At 32.3% G+C, this 20,654-nt stretch overlaps 2 protein-coding genes across 3 annotated transcripts in view; one reads left to right on the forward strand and one right to left on the reverse strand.

Moving 5' to 3' along the window:
* LOC143918094 (organic cation transporter protein) overlaps positions 1-20,654 on the reverse strand; it is a 63,066-nt gene that overhangs the window by 26,975 nt on the left and 15,437 nt on the right. Inside the window, exon 1 of one of the 2 annotated variants that reach the window (XM_077439798.1) lies at positions 4,605-4,743. The exons of the other annotated variant lie outside the window; for it this stretch is intronic. The gene's annotated coding sequence lies outside the window, so the exon portion shown is untranslated. Of the gene's footprint in view, positions 1-4,604; positions 4,744-20,654 lie in introns of those variants that run through there. 2 annotated transcript variants of the gene reach the window in all.
* LOC143918095 (organic cation transporter protein-like) overlaps positions 3,072-20,654 on the forward strand; it is a 69,004-nt gene continuing 51,421 nt past the window's right edge. Inside the window, exon 1 of the mRNA XM_077439801.1 lies at positions 3,072-3,150. Within this exon, the coding sequence (XP_077295927.1) occupies positions 3,129-3,150 (22 nt within the window). The 5' untranslated portion in view covers positions 3,072-3,128. The remainder of the gene's footprint in view (positions 3,151-20,654) is intronic.

The following is a 20,654-nucleotide window of genomic DNA, read 5'->3' on the forward strand; positions in this document are numbered from 1 at the left end:
ATTATACTTTACTTTAGTTCCAATGGCCAATAACTATAATATAAATACCAAATGAAAAACTGTGTTATAAACCATTGGTCTGCATTGAAATAAATGATTAAGCGATCATAAAAAATAATAATCAAAGTAAAGAAATACATTTTGCATGTCAAATATATCAGACATGCTTCTAGAAATGTCATATTAAAAATTGGACTCATTCCATCGGAAGATTGCTGATCAAATGATAACCAAACACAATATCACTACATACACGTGAGTTCGATTTACTATTGGTCATAGTTCACGATTAGGCCTCAAAGAATCAATATGTATATTTAAAAATATCAAGATACGTATGTTACAGTTCAAGCATTCACTCCGGTTCATTCATGAACATACTGGTTTGTTCATAAACTAATAATTGATATTAGTTTCAGTGCTAACAGTCAAAAGACTCGCATGAAATTTTTGGGTGTATAAAACTTTGGGATGTCAAAACGAAAAGTATTTAAAAGGGAAATCCTATGGAAACCATATTTAAACGTTGCTGTAATTCCGGTTTTCGCTAATCTATATATATAAAATTGAATTTATGTGTGTGTGTTTGTCTCGTATAGGCTCCTAAACCACTGAATCGATTACGATGGAACTTTCAGGATTTGTTGTATGCATATCCGGGAAGATTACTGTGCAAAAAAAAACGGGAAAAAACCTCTTAATAATAATATTCGTAATTACGATTTAACTGACGCGAAAGTAAAGCTATCTCGCCTTCAACGCATTACGCCGCGAGTGTGACAATAATCGCGCCACGCCTACCTCGCATTCGAATGTACTGACCATTCAGGGCTGTACCCCAAACACACAGCGGATGGCCCAAATATATCTATACCTATATATAAAATTGAATGTCTGTGGAACGGGAACGGATATTGCACGCGTTATTGTGGCATTGCATCGTATGCCAGGTCAGCTTGTATTATATTAAAAATATTGCATCCTAGAGGAAACATATACATATACATATGTAGAGGATGGGACAAACGATTGAGAATACTTAAAGGTATATGCATGAAAAAATTAGTTCGTTTGTAAATGTATACTTTTGTGTACACTAAACACTATAATTGGCTAAGTCGTTATGTGTATGAAAAGAACTTGTATATTTATGAACGTACGAAATGCACACTTGGACTGTTACATACATATATAAAATATTTCCAGACTCCTACAAAACTTGAAAATTGATAATAAGTTCAGACAATGAATATAATTTTAATACAACACACCATGTTGAATTAAATAGGCCTACTCGTAAAACTTTCAGAATGTAAATTGGACTCATTTCTTCATGTTATTGCCGATCAAATTTTAACTAATATAAGACGAAATGAGTCCGATTTTTCAAATGTCAATAACACTGAGCAACAAAAAACCATGTTTTTGTGTTACTACAGCGAAGTCTGAATCAATCTTTATTCAGTTAAACATATTAAATTTGAATATGACAATGATTTTTGATGATTTTCTTTCGTTTATGAGATATGAGTGTTTAAAAAATGCCCAAATTATACAGTATTTTTTTTTAATTTGTACGCGCACGGGAACAACCAATCATTCTTTATCTCAATTTAAAATCATTTACCATTTACTAATTACTTTTGGATAAAAAAAAATATATCAAGATTGATAACCAATTCTTTGTAACTTAGTGAAATATAAAACTAGTCCAATGGAAACGTTATATGTATGTATATAGCTCGAGAAAAAAATATGAAATTATATTTTTGATTTTTAAAATTCTCTAAAAAATTGTTTATAAGTGTTTTAAAACAATAAAAATATACAATCAATAAAAAAACCATCTGACTATTGATTCAAATACTTATTTTAGCACAGCAATACCATATTTAAAGTTAAAGACTGCGAAATCAAAACAATTGTACATTTTTTACATACCTCCTTTACGTTTCTCTTACGATTACAATTCAGGAAAAAGTTTGCCTCTTATCCGATCGTTTTCATACTTTGCCATATTGCTCATTTTGGTCATCAATATAAGTAAATGGATCCTCCGCCATTACGATAGTGCAAAAATATCGTGTAAGACGCGTTTGAAATTTGAATTTCTGAAAAGTGACTGACGTCTATCCAGTTTATAGTTTTAAACATAGATGGCCGTAGTAAAATAAAATTATTAGTATTTTTATTCAAAATAATAATTCTATATACAAATTATAGAAGAGGTATGTTTTTAAAAAACTTATTTTTGTAAGCTCTCATGTCTTATAACAAAAGCAAACGAACAAAAATCATTGTCATATTCGATTCTAGTGGTTCAAACGTAGTAGGGATTGATTAGTCACCGCTCTGGTAGTTTTTTTTTTGGTGTTTGGTGTAATTGGTCCCAAATATTTTATAATAAAGATAGAGGGATTGATTCTATACAACTATAATCCATAACAAAACTCAATATTTAAAAATTGGATGAGATAGAACAGCATACAAATAGACAAGCCTATAAATTGAATCACTGACGTCATTTCTGACAAATCTTCACTCATATCGTTAAATTTACACTTGTATAAAAATACTAAATCCTTCACACAATTTAAAAAACGTTAACTTGTCAAACGAAACAATTTAAGCCACCATTAAACTGCGTTCGGCGTTAATCTAGATTTATTCCATTGACAAAATACTAATTTGATAATTCGCCCGATGACAGAATTGTCACAAAAACATCACACAATTGAAACTGTAGCACACAAATCCCCCACATGTATATTATATTATTATAATGTACACTAAGCACATGCATGTCCATTGAAATGGCGAACTCAAACCGTCAAAACGTACACACAACTTCCTATAATTCAATCGCATTTGACACACACTCGTATCATTCAACATTTCAATTCGCCACATCACTTTATTTATAAAATAGAATAATATAATATTATATTGTAACGCGAACGAATTACCTCTCACGACAAACAGCTTAGCATTAGTGTTGCAATTAAACAAGTTACAGGTGCGATGCGGTAAAAAAATAAAAATAAACGAGAATCAATGCAAAATTCAGTACACACCTGTATCTGTCAGTGAAAGGAGTCCTACTAGAGCAACTGCTTTTTATTACGAAAATGTTGGGCTTTAAAAACGGCAGTAAGTCAAATTTTACTTATTTAAATACCATTTCGTTCTTCATTTTATACAATGAACCGTTTAAAATTTAGCATTGTCTTTTTATATGTTTAAAAATTCATCGATTTGTATTACAACCCTACCCACTATGACATGATGTGATTTAAAATATAAACGAAACAATTCCAGTAACAAATAAATGTTATATATTAAACTATGTATGTATGTATGTGAATTACGACCGAGTGTAAAAATCGCATTGATTCAGCTTTGCCTAATGGAACTATCCCACTTCAATTACAATGAATCTTTTCATATAACATATCGCACTGTAGTAGTGTTGCAAACGAAAAAACATAACCAATCAATACTTTTGATTTTTAAGTAGTTTTGCTAAATGGAACTAGACCATGTGATGATTTTTTTCAATGTACATTATACCTGTACAGTCACTGTGGTCTAAATTCAATTTGAAATAAATAAAAAACGTTTTAACATTTTACAAAAAATATTCATTACGTGGATTAGTTCCATTATGCAAAACTTAGTTATTTTTTATATTATTTTTAAACATTTAAGTGTGCTTTATATATACTAGTGGTTTTACCCGGCTTCGCTCGGTATTTGTAATATAAACCGCTTAAACATGGCTAAACTACATAATAGTAAACATTTTATTCCATTTATTTGAATAGTTCTATTTTATTTATATTAAATATATTTTTTTATTAAATATAACGTTACATATTCTACCACCCAAACCTAACATGCTTACATACACAAAACCTTACATACATACAAATTCTCTTTCGAAATTATATATTAGATACTCGTATGTATGAAGTGATTTTTTTTAATGTAAACTAGTATGGGTTAGTTCTATTAGGCGAAACTTTAATAAGTCTGATGATCAATCTTTCAATGATTATGTGATTCTACCACCCAAACCTTACATAGTTACTTACATAAACCTTACATATAAACAAAGTCTCTTTCGAAATTATATATTAGATACTCGTATGTATGAAGTAATTTTTTTTAATATAAAATACTATGGGTTAGTTCTATTAAGCGAAACTTTAATAAGTGTGATGATCAATCTTTCAATGATTATGTGATTCTACCACCCAAAAAGTACATAGTTACATACACACAAAGTCTCTTTCGAAATTATATATTAGATACTCGTATGTATGAAGTAATTTTTTTTAATGTAAAATAGTATGGGTTTGTAATATTGGGCGAAACCTTAGTAAGTCTGATTATCAATCTTTCAATGATTATGTGATTCTACCATCCAAACCTTACATAGTTACATACAAAGTGTCTTTCGAAATCATATATTAGATACTCGTATGTATGAAGTAAATTTTTTTAATGTAAAATAGTATGAGTTAGTTCTATTAGGCGAAACCTTAATAAGTCCGATAATCAATCCTTCAATGAATATGTGATATGTATAAAATAAATCTCACCGAATGTAATATATCGTAGATTTCGCCGTCTCGAACAATTGAACTATTGAACTGTCGAAGCACTTTTACAGAACATTTAAATAAGAATTAAATACTTTAATAATTAAATATATGTGTACATATGTGTGAATACACTGGTCACTTGAACACAATGAATTTATTTGTTATTATTGTTTTATATTTGTATTGTTGCATTCGGTCCGCGAATCGAGGGTTGGCGAGGGACAACTCTTTGAGGGTTGCAGTTGGAGGATCACATAGTCTGGTCGAAATTTTCCGACGGCGTTTGAGAGCGTGGGATTGGTCGGCCGGAAACGGAAGTGGGCGCGGGAAAATGGTGTGGTGTGTGAGCGGACGTGACAGCGGGCCGGTCGAGCCGCTACTGATGCGGCCACCCGTCGCCACCGCGAAGACTTCCTCAACAGCCAGCGGTGTGGTGTGGCCGCATACACATTCTTATTAACACTTTATACGTTGCCACTACCTCGCCGGGGGGTCGGGTGGGGCGGCAGAGGGGTGGGGGGCTGGGAAAGTCGGGGAAAAGCGCGGAAAACTCCACCCGCCGTTTGGCGAAAGCGCACGAGATTTAGGGCCGCTTTGACTTCGATTGAAATTTTTATGACGCTTTTTAATAAGATTTGAATGAATATTCGCTTCTTCGTTTTAGACTTGACCTTAAGAGGGCTGGACAGCAGCGCCTTGTTCATACAAACGTACTATACTTCTCCCTTCCTCAATTATGGCACTAGAGAAATTATTTTTTAATATGCTATGGATATCCACCATTGGGGTGCATCTATCGTTTTATTTTTTTGATTAATTATTTTTTATATGAGCTAGGAGCCGCCAAACATCTATAAAATCGCCTCTCTTTTACACCCACGAAACGAGCCCAGCGTGCTTATTTAACGGTCGATTTAAAAAAAAATACGCCGATAGATGCACAGAAAGTATCTTTCTCATAACGATGATGAATTTTTTTTTTTAAATTGTTCCAGTTTTGGAGGAGAAAATAGTAGAATACGAAACCTCGATTTTGTCAATTTAAAATACGTTTTATCTGGTCGAAGCGCAAATGTCGCATTCACTCAATATATATATTGATATATACTGTCGCATTCACTCAATATATACATACATACACTCAATATATATATATTGAAGAAAGGAACGGTAACAAAATGGTAACAATTTAAAAAAAAAATCATCATCGGTTTGAGAAAGATATTTTCTATGTTTGTGTGCTCGTATTTTTTTAAAAATTAACCGTTAAATAAGCACGTTGGACTCTTTTCGTGGGTGTAAAAAAGAGGCGATTTTATAGATGTTTGGCGGCTCCTAGCTCCTATAAAAAATAACTAATCAAAAAAAAAAAAACCACAAAAACATGCCTATGGTGGATATCTATAGCATATTAAAAAATAAGTTCTCTAATGCCATAATTGAAGTGTAATACGTTTGTATGGACAAAGCGCTGGTGTCCAGCCCTCTTAATGGGTACCAGTGGTGTAGTTCTAAACAAAAAAAAACTAGGTCGGTGTTTGATTTTTAAGACCTCCCCCCCCCGCTTTTTTCCTTACTAAAAAAAAGTTGTATCATAAAATTGGTGGTTCGAATATTTAAAAAAAAAAAAATAATAATAATAAACAAATATCCTCATTTGTTAAATATATGTTGTATTTTTTTTATATTTCATAAAAACTTCCATAATACATCCTCTTCGACATCTTTGATTTTGCAATACCCGTTTTTGTGTCAACAGCAACATTTGTTTTTAGAAATGCTAAAACCATATATTTTTGTCAAAAAACTATCAAATTTTAACATGTGAATTTAGAGATGACTATTCATTTAAGCTGAGTTCCCTCATTTTATCTATCCTCAAGTGCGTATGATCAATACTTCAAAGAATGTTTTCTTTTGAAGTTTTGGGTGGTTTTAGATAAAAAAAAAACGCCAATAAATATCATTAAACGTCTTTAAGTTTTGAATGTGTTCAGATTACTATTCGATTGTGGTCATAGAATGTTAGAAAGAGAGTCTGCTCACAATATTTGGAATACGAATCACCCGGCGCAACTTGGATGTGTTAAAGTTTAAAAATAGTACTACAATGAAATATGAGAATTGAAAATTGAATTAAGTCTATACACGGTCTGAGTATTAGAGATTAAAATTCAAGGCGATGTAATGCTTTTATAATGTGCTATTACGAAGATAGCTGAATTGACTCGGGTTTGCTCGAATGGGTGAAATTTGAAAAGCAGTAATAATATATAGGACTGTATAAAGAAAATTTCATAAAATCAACGGTCCAATAATATTAGATTTAAGTTGAAATAATATGATATTGAAGTTTTAGTGTTTATTATCTACATACATATATGGAGATGGCTGAAGAGTCTGACGTTGCTTAGGTTGGTGAAAGTTGAAAATAAAATGTAAATAACCTATCAGTGAAAACGTGATCACTGATCGATTTTAAGTTCGAATCAGTCAAAATCTCGATTTCGAATTTTCGCATGATCACAAAATTTCATCTATTGTTACTACGTACATATGTACATATATTTAGATAAAGTTAAAATATATATGAGAGATAATGAGAGAGAGAGTTATAACGCAAGTTTTATAAGATATATTAAGAAAATGATACAGTTATAGGCGTTTAAACAATTAAAATCTGACAAAACGATTGGGGAGGGGGGGGGGGGGGAGTCAAACAAACAAGGCTACTGGCTATTGGCAGTGGATAAGCTGTTACCTTCTCCAAAATTTTTGGATTCTTAAATGTGTTTATTACGATTATATTTCACCATCGACTTAGCGGACTCAATTGAAATCTCTATCGGTGCCCAAACCTCGCAAAATGGCAAAGTTTCAAAGCGATCGGAAGAATGTAGGGAGTTTTTCAGACCAATTGGCGAAGTAAAACTAATAAAAATTTGGACAATATTTTTAAGTCTTACTTAGAGTAACGCAATATTGAATGCAAAATTTACGCGTTCCTCAGGCGAGGAAAAGTCGGGAAAGCAATTGAAAATTGGAACTTTTTGAAGCAAATCAAATTTGGATATTGAAAAAACAATTTTGTATGAACATCAAATTTGGTAGAAGTAAATTGTAAACAAACGTACATTCATTCAAACAAATCATCCATGACTATATTCATACATATGTGTAATGAAATACGTATTGACTTAAACCAAGCAAAATTTTCATTTTTGATTTTATCTCCTTTATATTATACGTAAGAGCTCAATGTATTTTAAAATCATTTTTCAATGATCTGATATATAATGCATTTGAATATAAAGTTCAAAAAATTGTGATGTGCTGATTTCTAGTTATCATTGCCGAAAATGTAAACCAAGTTCGTTAAAAGTAAAAAATTGAAAATACTTGACAATAATAGTACGATATTAAAAAACGTACAACTATTCATATTAGTACAAAAAATACCAATCTTGTAAAAAAATGATATTTGATTCAGAGTGTAATCCGGTTTTGAAAACAGTTGGTTTTTCCAATTTTTTTCAAAAAATAATCAACAGCTTGTGTCAAACAATCCATTTACAACCAATTAATCGATGGAAGCATTTTCAAATTGAAATTCAATCACCTTTCGCAACTGTGACGATACGAAAAATACGAGTCAAAAATTGAATTTGGCGTAGACTGAATTAGAACTTCCGGTCGAGCAATTTCCGGCGAATTCAACACGATCCATATCTACCTATGTATGTATATGTATTATAAAAGGGCGTAATAGGTTAAAACTTTTCCCACTTTTCCGACTTTCAACGCTTTGAATTTATCATACATACAGATTCAAAGTTGATTCGAACGAATCAATTTACGCACATTACATTCAAGCTATCATAATGTAAACAAAAAATCAATTAATCAATATATCCACATATCATGTCAAGGCGTATTTAAAAAGTTGTAAAACCTGTAAATATGAAATTCTTACACTTCCTATTAGATATGTAGATCGTGTAGCGACTCTCTTACATTTATGTACATAGTTCATTTCAATAAAAATTCATTAACCCTCCCTCACCGAAGTGGGGTATGCAAGTGCCTCAATTTTTACGTTTTTCGTAATAACTATGTGGTTTTCAAAGCTACACACCCTATATTTCTTGTATTCCTCTAATAAACTACAAGAAATTTATTTTAATAGAATTTGTATGATTTAGAAAAGGGGTACATCATCAAAAAATACATTTCTACGTTCCAAAGTATGATTTAAAAGCAGTAGCGATAAGTCATGTTTTTGACTGTTCGCTTGCATATTCTTGTTGATTGATGAATCAATGCGAGAGAAAGAGACAGCTATATTTTCGTAAGCTATTGTTTTCGTCGCTTTTGGGGCGTGGCTATTGAGTCATGCAGTCGCCTGTTGGCCTTACCTATGTGCGTTTGCATGTCGATGGTTGTCGTTAATTTTTAATACAAAAATAGTCAAAAACATGCTATAGGACTAAAACTTTTTTTATGTTGATGTATAAAATGATTAATAATATATATTTTGAACCCATTTGTATTGAGAAAAGCTGTAATTTGATCAAAAAATACTGGGGCCTTACTCGACCCCGGTTCGGGACACTCATTCAATCTCGATGCTACGTCCTTCAAAGGTTAAGTGTATGCGTCATAAAAAAAGCTTATAAAAATATATGTTTATTTTATTGTTCATGATGAAACGACCAATACATCGAAGATTAAACATGTATGCGAGATCGTTAAGAGGGCTGTACACCTGAAACCTTAATTTTGTTACTGTTCCTTTCTTCGATATATATATTGAGTGTATGTATATATTGAGTGAATGCGACAGTTGCGCTTCGACCAGATAAAACGTATTTTAAATTGACAAAATCGAGGTTTCGTATTCTACTATTTTCCCTTCCAAAACTGGACCAATTTTTAAAAAAATTTCATCATCGGTATGAGAAAGATACATACATTCTGTGCATCTATTGGCGTATTTTTTTTTTAATCGACCGTTAAATAAGCACGCTGGACTCGTTTCGTGGGTGTAAAAAAAAGACGATTTTATAGATGTTTGGCGGCTCCTAGCTCATATAAAAAATAATTAATCAAAAAAATAAAACGATAGATGCACCCCAATGGTGGATATCCATAGCATATTAAAAAATAATTTCTCTAGTGCCATAATTCAGGAAGGGAGAAGTATAGTACGTTTGTATGGACAAGGCGCTGCTGTCCAGCCCTCTTAAAGATATATTTTCTATGGAAGGCTTTCAACATAAAGTAGAATAATAACAATTAAAGATGTGCCATTTAATACATTAGAGCGTTTATACGAAATTGCTATAACATACATACATACATACATGGTATAAATGATACTTATAGGATATAAATACATACTACCATATACCACTTTCAAATCTCTAGGGATAGAGCTATTTAATATGTATGTATATACGTCGTGGTAAATTGATCTCGAGCATATTTTAAGTGCTATAAAAACAGGTCAACCTTCTAATTGCATCTTTTTTTGCTCCTATTAGCATTTATTATATTATATTTAGATTACATACAACAATTGTATCCTTGACATATTCCTTTTGGGTTCAAATTAAATGTTGTGGTTTAAAGATACATATGTATAGAAAAACTTGTAGATTCGTTTTAGAAATGTATTTGTTTTCACAACGCATTTCAAATCAGAACAAATCATTCGAACAATTTTCCAAAGGAAAAAAATGCTTTCAATTGTGGGTAAAGATTTTTGATTTGATATCTATGGCGAAAGCATTTAATTCCGTATTTCAGTGATGATGCAATTACGTGTTGCAGTGATGATAAAAAAGTCATCAAGGGTTTTCGTCATTTATTAGATTTTCTTTTGTATAAATTGAGTTTCGTATTTTCCGTTTCACCACACTTACTGCAGTTTATAGTGAATTGTCAATTTCGGAAGATTTTCCCCGTCTTCCATATATAGACGTTTCTCAAGAAAAGTATTATATATATATATATATATATATATATATATATATATATATATATATATATATATATATATATATATATATACATTTATATATACGTATTTTCTAATTCACTATTTCCAGTTACTTTATCAGTTTCATTCAACACACAAGTTAGTGTGTGATCGATACTGGATACAAATCAATCAAAATAAAAATTTGTCACAATGACGATACTTAATTTATTTGTACATTAAAAAAAATTCATATTTTTTCAACACATTCTAAACAACATCAAAACCACTTCGGACTATTATAATATACCATCAAACACTTGCTGACTCACTTTTGCATAGTCTGAAGAGGAATCTATTCAAGTGGCCGACACAACAATCACCCGACGTGTAAAAGTGCCTTCATCGTTTCAAAAACCCATCGCTTGTTTGATATACTTTCAAATTGTTATACTAACACCTAAACGAACAATTCAACTACATATATATATGTACATACATATGTATATAATGGCATAGTTTAGCTCGACTTCATCAACAAGCAAAAATCGATTGTTTCTATCGCACATGCAATGATACTTTTAATTGGCCTCTATTTAACCGATCAGTAAAAAAATCACATTTTGATCAATACAAAAAAACATTTGGTGGGTAAAAATAATTAATTGATCAGTGAATATAATAAATGATCGGTTTGTATTGATCAGTTGCTATGCAATATAGAATGATAAGTATTTAAATAATATGAGCAGTAATTAAACCAAAATGATCAGTATATAAAACGAAATGATAAGATTTTAAAATAAATCAAAGACATGACATGACAAAGACGAGATATGACTTTTCTTATAGATCTATGCTCAGTAAACACGAATCTGGTAATAAAAAATGTTGTTTGGCTCGAGATTCGGAGATATATGTGTTTTTAAATCGCGCGATTTTTCTATATCTTCGTGTTGTTCGGTCGATGTCTCAAAATATGTCAATTTTCTGTTCAAAATGAATATTGAAATCTATATTCGGGTATTTTATCTTTCATTTGTAGTACTTTTCAGCTTTCAAATCTCTCTAAGTAGTCGTCCAGTTCAAATCAAAAGTCAAAAGTACGTATTTTAACTTGGGATTTTTTCCCACTGTTAATACTATTTTATATTTTGTATTTTCTATTGAAACATGTTTATTGGGATAGTGTTCTGGCTACATTATTTTTTGTTTCCGTTTAATAGGGCTAATTAGAAGTGTGCTGAATTTTAAATCGGTAAAATTGCGAGCTAAATGCTCGTACTAGTATTTACTCGTATTTACACGAATCTGAGTTGAATTAATAGGGATAATATATTAAATTGTCTTTATATGAGAATTAAATAAAATTCCACTTAGAAAAATCATATTTCGACTATTCTTGTGGATTAATAACAAAAATTCGTTTATTTTATCGAGGTAAGCCAGTTATCAATAGAATTTTTGTTATTAATTTGTTATTAACATTCGGAGGTCTCCATTGTCATTCGACAGCACTTAAGCCTGGAGATAATCCTCGGAAATCAAATATAACGGCGGCTCCTTTTAGAATATGCTACATTATCATTTATATTATTTATCTGATCACTTATTTAATTAATAACTAATCGAAAAATTGTTAGTTACTGATCGAAAAATGAATATTTACTGATCATTTATATTATTTAACTGATCACTTATTTAATAAATTACCGATCATTAATCTTAATTTTTTACTTACCTTTTATACAGTTCACATAGTTTTCGTGTTAGTGGTCATTTTTTATATCTCTTATCTCTTATCCGATCGTTTTTATACTTTGCCATATTGCTCATTTTGGTCATCATTATACGTTAATGTATCGTCTACCATTACGTTGGAGATAAAATATCGTATACAATGCGTATCAAATATCCACAATCTCGGGTACGGCGACGTCTATGACGGTGACGGCAAGCTACCATAATCTATCTTCAACCTTTTCGCCTTGATATGGCGATATCAGATTTTAATTGTTTAAACGCCTATAATTCACTCTATATTTTATAAAATTTGCTCTATAGGTTCTCGTTATCTCTAATATTTAAATATTTATAGTTTTAACTCTCATATATATATATATATATATATATATATATATATATATATATATATATATATAATACACGATATATATTGATTTTTGGCCAAATATGTCAGATCTGACATTTCACGGTTAAAAGTATATCTCTTCACGGAGTTTTATCTGCGAGATAAGTATTCAATAAGAAGTTATGTTGTATCTAATTGTAATTAACTGATCGTTTTAGTTATTTTTAACCCACCAAATAATTAGTTCCCCCTTTAATTCATCGCAAAATACGCGCCGCGCCATCCATTCGCAACTAACCTATGCATGTTTACGATTGAATTACTCACGTGTTGACATGTGATTAAATTTTCAATTATGTACATATTCCGTGCAAATTCGCACGGACGCGAGTTGAACGTTCCCCTGGAGGAAATGGAAGGTGACGTGGCCAAGACAAAGACACCAGGACCTGGTGGACGCAATTAGAGCCCAAGGAGCTCTTCAATTCCGATCTGCGGCTCATCCTGTCAACAAGAGGTAGTGGGGGAATCACACGTGCCTCTACAGACACAGGACCAAAGATGACCCACATTCAAATAAGGGGGACTTCCATCCGAGACGACATTATTTCATACTGTTCATACAGGTATCCAATTTTTAACAGCTGATGAATTGTATATATATATATAAAACAACCTTGGGTTTGTAAGCATTCTTCTATAGAACTACGTACGTACACCCCAAAGAAGACAGGACGAATCTAGCCCAAGTGGATTCTTACTGTATTTTGTTGACATTTCCATTGATAGTGTCACTTCCATTTACCCTTTGAGTGCTGACGTCTTTTCTGTTGAAAGCCCGCCAACATTTCCAACTAGAATTATTTAGACATCCAATGGAAAGCAGGTATAAAAATGGTAGCTAATCCGAACAAACCCTAGATCACTACCGCCGAGGATTTCGATTTTTATAAACGTTTGTTTAGACTCTCTAATATATTATATCTTGCAACAATATAAAATAAACAAAATAAGTCTATTAATGAATGTATTTGTCCAAAACTAGTTCCATGTTCTTCATTGTTGTTAAAATGTAATGCTCACAATCTAAATGCCAAGCCACAATTTAATATACTCTTAAGTAAATACATATCTATTAACATCCTTACAGACATTTACGGTCAAATTTGTAAATTTTTAGCATGTTATAAAATTCAGCGAAATTCGAGATTGCTGAAAACTTGAGATTTTGCCAGAAAATGGGTAAGGTTGCCAATTTGTTGGAACCGTTTCAATGAAAATCAGATAAATTGGCAAACTCAAATAGGAAACGATCGACCTGGAGTCAAAAAACAAAGGTCTGGCCACTCTGTTCAAAGAATTATATGCTAAAGGTTGTTTGTTTGTTAATTGTTTTAATATACCGTTGTTTATGAGAAAAGTTATAGTACATTAGGTTAAATGTATTTCAATTTAGTTACCAGGTTAATAATGTATTTCAAATTGAAATATTTTGAATTAAAAATATAATCATAAACCAGCGGTACATTTATTTGCCATTTGGATTTTAAAGTCAAATTATAAGAATCTTGTGAAACTAGTGGGTAAGTTTGTCAATTCGTTGCAACCGATTCAATTGGCAAACTGTGATAGGAAACGATCGACCTGGAGTCACAAATTCAAGGTCTGATCAGTAGAAACCAATGGGGTTTGAACCCATGACCACTTTGTTCAAAGCTTTACATATACTAACCACTAGTCTATTATGTTGGTTATTACATTATTAGTTAGATTAGAACCCAGAAGTTACTATACATATTAAAATTCAGTCCGACTTTGATTGAAAAAACCTAACCTAACCCAACAGTCGCAAAAATTACAGATCAGAAATCGTCTGATCGCACACACCCACCAGTTCGGCCGCCAAAATCGACCGTTTAATGTGATCAAACTGGAGGGGAATCACTTTTGACGCCGGCTCATAAAATAAACATATCTCTCAATCATTTCTAATTTCATTTCGTACCGCCATAATGTCATATTCGGACATAACACTTAACACTTAAATGTGTGTGTGTGTGTGTGTGTGCCATATCTTATTCGCCTACTGATCCAATCTTCTCCAATCACGATACGCCCTTATTTATGTGTGTGCACACGTAGGCACAAGGATCGACGTTGCGCAAACGGAGACCGCAAACTCCAATAAAAGCGCGCGATAATTCACTCGCGAAATTGACGATCATTGTCTTCTAGGAATTCGTCGATGCATTGGACATTGAATTCACACTAATGTCATTGTTCTCGGTCGGTTTACACGTGCTCCGACCGTTGCGATGATGTGAAAATTGTGATAGGTATATTGGCCTGAGGTTGAAATGCAGGAAGTGCATAGGATGATGCACCGAGCAAGACCTGGGATAGGTGGATAAATTGTCATTGGTAAATGTTAATGTTAATTAGTGGGCCTTGCCGTCTGACGACAAAGGCCGTCACACTGATCGACGCAAACATATTATTCAATAATATTGTAGGACGACAGTTAATTGTGTCAAACTATTGATAGTGTAACACGTACGTGTTTATATGTACGTATGTACATATGTATACATCGCCGAGCCTCTTGTGACACTTCATGATCACGTCAGATGTCAAAGTTAGTGGGCTTTCCTCAAATTGTATGAGAATTCAATCCATCGTATATGTATGAAGTTCTGCAAACATTCATAGTACAATTTTGTTTAAAGAATCGCAATGACGGATATTTTATTTTATTTTATTTTTCATTTAAATTTTTCTTTACATATATTCACCTTTCATCCATTCGCCTAGGAACGTGGCCCACCCATTGCCATTTCAATCTCTTTACTCTATCCACTATGTCTACTCCCCTTGTCATACTTCTTACCCACGTATTCGGCTTCCTGTCTTTCTTCGTTATGCCGAGCATACAGTGTTCCATACTTCTTTGAGTGCTTTGTACTCTGTGTAGCATATTGGCGTTAAATGTCCAAGTTTCACATCCATTCGTCATCACTCGCAAAACACATCAATAATGATCAATTTGAGAAACCCTGACTCATCATACGCAATGGTGTCAATATTTTATGAATGCATGCAATATATTCTATACATATGAGAACTTTTAAAGATACTCTTCTTCGAACAGTGGCCCATTACGCTCATTCTACATCAGGCGTTCTTGAACAGCCGAAGATAGTACGTCTAACAATTGTGTTCATTGTGATATTTGTATTTTTTTTTATTTTTTTTTTATTTTTTGCATATACATATGTACATACATATACCAGGAAGGCATTACAGGTAAACCCCAATGCGCCTTCCTGGCCAATTACAAACAATACAACATTTTTATTATACAAGTCGGTGAATTGCGAGACACTGAAAACTCGCAAATTAACAAGACATCTATGAATCGTACATACATTTTATTGTACATTAATCATACTCAAATAGTGGTGGCATAGTAAGTTGGAAAGTTTTTAGCCAATTTTACCGGGAACCGTTTCAACAATGAAATCAGAGAAAATTGGCAAACTCTGATAGGAAACGATCGATATCACAATCGTTTCGACACAAATATCCAGGTCTGACCAGCAGCATTACAGATATTCAAGGTCAGCTCATGGGATCAAACCCGGCGCCTCTCGACGCTAAGCAGAAACTTAATAACCGAGCTATGCTGCTGGCTATATATGTATATCAGATATATCAGACAAAGATAAAGTAGTGCTAGCAGACAATCAAAAGTGCGGCACGGGACGTGTACGTGGTTTCTAGTGGTGAGAGGCGTGTCTTCGTGTCATTATTAATTCGTAAAATTGTATTATTTCGACAAGACTCTTCTACATTACTTCAAATATAAGAATCATCGTTATCGTTATGTCAATACGAGGATTATATATCACCAAAAACACTCCTGGGGGTGAGGCTTGCGAAGGGACGCGGTGGTATAGATTTGGCGTACCTTTTACTTGCCGCATTCCTTTCCGTGTGTCTTTACCTTAGACAGCAGTAGATGGGCATACTTTAAAAGCAAAATAAATTTGTAAGAGGTTCAGAATTGGTAGTTTTTATACAATCTTTTTACATACCTTCTTTACGTTTTTTAGTTTTACTTGTATATTATTAAATGGGGTTTGACATTTTGAGTTGGTTTTGAACTACTTCCACTCTTCCCATTGTTTTTATATTTTTTTGACATGTTTTTATTTAATTTTAATTTTATTTCAATCCAACATGTACACTCGCCTTTACAGATCGCTTCAAAGCGACGAGTGCAGTAATACAGATACAATACGATAATACAACTAATACAAGCATTTTTATACAATGCGAATTCATACAAACATCACAATGAACACAACCGTTAGACGTATTATTTTTGGCTGTTCAAGAACGCCTGGTGTAGAATGAGCGTAATGGGCCACTGTTCGAAGAAGAGTATCTTTAAAAGTTCTCATATGTATAGAATATATTGCGTATGATGAGTCAGGGTTTCTCAAATTGATAATTATTGATGTGTTTTGCCAGTGATGACGAATGGATGTGAAACTTGAACATTTAACGCCAATATGCTACACAGAGTACAATGCACTCAAAGAAGTATGGAACACTGTATGCTCGGCATTACGAGGAAAGACAGGAAGTGGAACACGTGGGTGAGAAGTGTGACAAGGTGAGTAGACATAGTGGATAGAGTAAAGAGATTGAAATGGCAATGGGCGGGCCACGTAGTTAGAAGAATGGACGATAGGTGGACAAAAGAAGTGCTAGAATGATACCCGAGAGAATGCAAAAAGGTAAACGAAAGACTGCAGGGCAGATGGGTAGACGAAATTAGGAAAATGTGTGGAGTGAGATAGATGAAAGTTGCGCAAAACACAGACGAATGGAAGCATGTTGGAGAGGCCTTCATCCAGCAGCGGATGGTGAGATTTTAATTATGTACGAATATTGTTTCGTCTAATTGCTTTTGAAACATTAAAAATTCCTTGGAAAAAGGCACCGGAACGGCGTTTCGCCGCGTTCTTAAGAAAAAAAAAGCCTAGAAACAATTCTAGTTTTAATCCTGTTCTCCTTATCATAAATTTTCATGATTAACTAGCGTATTATTTTCCCGTTGGCATTCAAAGAAGGTTTTTTTTTATATATATGTACATATGAGTTAGGAAATTCCACTTTCACACAGCAGCACTTATCACAAAACACGTATTTGATTAACATACAAGTTAAAAATACCTTGTACAAACATTTTTTCATCGTTCAAGAAAAGTAAGTACAGGTCAATCTGAACCACCTTGAAGGACTAAATTTAAACAGACATACAATGAAAATCATCCTGATATCCTTGCCTTACATATACAACGTAAAGTTTAACTACTTTCATTATAATAAGGATGAGATATGTATTTCATATCAAACGTCCTCGACCCCACTCACCGAACATTTTTAAATATAGAATAATAAAGCATAAGAAAATAGCAGGAAACAAATTTATTCCTTTTGAAGATCGTCGAGTCGCAATTAAAAAAGAACGTGCAATGTCATTTCAACTGTCGTATCGTATGCGAATTATCAATCACGCGTAGTAATCATCAATTCAAATGTACACATTTACGAGCCAAGACTGTAAAATGATATGCCCAAACACCAATAAATAACTGACGATTGTTAAATTCAAATTATTTTTATAATTGCGCAGTTTACGACGAGTGCAGTTATCCGGAGATGCATTATGCAACGATGTGATGCACGCCGTGTGATTCACCTGTATTGTTGTGTGCATCGAATTAAACAATACTATAAATATGAATTAATTAAACAACTATCACTTCGCATGTCTGAAAACACGTTGAAATTATAATAAATTCAAATTTTATGTATTCTAATATTTAGAATATGGTAGTCTCTCATTTTGCACAGGCTAGTCTTTTAAGCTTAATTTATTCCCACGATGCATCATATTTGAATGCACTTCAAAAATGCATTGTAGCGCTGTTTAAAATTAGCATGCAATTTGAATTTACATTTTCAAATGAGAAAGACAGTATGGTAAGGACATTGCACTCTAGACGTACCATGAAAGTTTTTATTTTATTAAGTTTATTCCTCGATTAATTATAGCATACTGTTTATACATAATAATAATAATAATAATAATAGCTTTTATTCCAGACGATGAGGAGAATAGTGCAATCCCCAACGCCCATATAAATAATATATAGATAATAAAAAAAAGTATTGAAAAATAGTAAACAAAAAATAAATAAATAAATACATAAGTAAATATATAAATATTACTGATAATAAATAATAATAATAATAAATAATAATAATAATTATAATAAATAAATAATAATAAATAAGTCTAATAATAATAAATAATAATAACATAATGTATAAACTATTATGGTTAGCATATTATGCTTTCGAGCAGAGTGGTCACGGATTCGAGTACCACTAGAGTCCTGCTGCTGGCCAGACCTTGATTTATGATCGTTTCTTATCACAGTTTGCCAATTCTTCTGATTTTCATTAAAACGGTTCATATAAAAATTGGCATCTCCTTCCCATCTTAAGTTATTCGGCGTCTTGAGGTTCGCCAATTTGGTTATAAAAAAAATACTGCAAAAATTTGTCCATAGATGTCACTGTGGATGTTTGTATTTATTCGCATTGTATACAAAGCTTTTTGTATATTGATTGATTGTATTGTAACTTTTTAAGTGCACTCGTCGCTTTGGAACGATCTGTAAAGGTGAGTGTTCATGTTCTATGAAATAAAAAATAAATATTCTAGGAGTTCCAGACCAATTTAAAGTGGAGAATGCTGAGTTTGTAACGAATAAGGTTTGTGGAGAATTTCAAGTTTGTGAACTTTGGAAATAGCGTTTCTGGGTAATGCCGGGGCTGTTCGGATTATTGCATGTCCAAACACTCGGCTACCTGCCTTTAAAAATAAGGACTGGACACTCCATAGAGCGGCAGTTCTGTGAGGACCTCCTGAGTCGTAGAATTAATTCTAGGAACCGACTTTGGTATATTATTTCGATCCCTGAACCCACCCCTACAATAAAATGTGTAAAATAAACAAACAAAATTTATCAATGCTAAATATTTTTATTTAAGAAAAAATGTTAACGTCTTATTATTATCCATTTGATACTGTTTTTGGATCCAAAAAGGCTTCCAAATTTTTGATATGGTGTGAAGTTTCCGGGAAAATCATCTTCTAGTTTAATCGGATCGTAAAAAAATTGCAAATAACTTACACATATATTTGGATTCCATCTCGACTTTTCTATCTTAACATTTGTAAAAGTAAAATTAGTCTAAAAGTACAAAATGATAGTCAAAAAGATATGATCGGGATCTTTATCTATTAGTGTTTGAAACGTATGTACATACCTGTTCAATTTGTATGTGTAAAAATACACTATTAAACAGAACGTCATCCAAACTGCAAATATCTAAAATATACACTTTTTGGTGATGAGCTTGTTTCATAATGTTGCTTCGGCATACCTCTAAATGTATGTAAAATCGTAAAATGATCACGATTTAAAGTTTTTTAAGGTTTAAATTAGTCTTTGCAGCAACTAGGCCAAGGACAAGGAACAGATGTGAAGATAAACCGCAATAAACGGATCAGATTTCTCACGTATTCAATTTGAAATTACGTTAAGAAAATGTAAACAAATTGATATTTTCCTGTAAAAAAAATGTACATAAACGTGATCGAATATAATTCGTGCATATTCGATTTTTTATTTGTACTTTAAAATGTATGTATGATTTATGTGACGTGAAAAAAAAATGAAAGAACATATATAATATATTAATTGAAAGTGAATTGTTTATTATATATGTATAACAATAATACAATTAGTTTGATATTAGACAATATAAAACGAAAATATTAGTGTATTTATGTGTGTACATATATAGTATTATAATCAATCTACCGACCAAT

The sequence above is a fragment of the Arctopsyche grandis genome, chromosome 10 (genome assembly GCF_051622035.1).
Source record: "Arctopsyche grandis isolate Sample6627 chromosome 10, ASM5162203v2, whole genome shotgun sequence".
Lineage (NCBI taxonomy): Eukaryota > Metazoa > Arthropoda > Insecta > Trichoptera > Hydropsychidae > Arctopsyche > Arctopsyche grandis.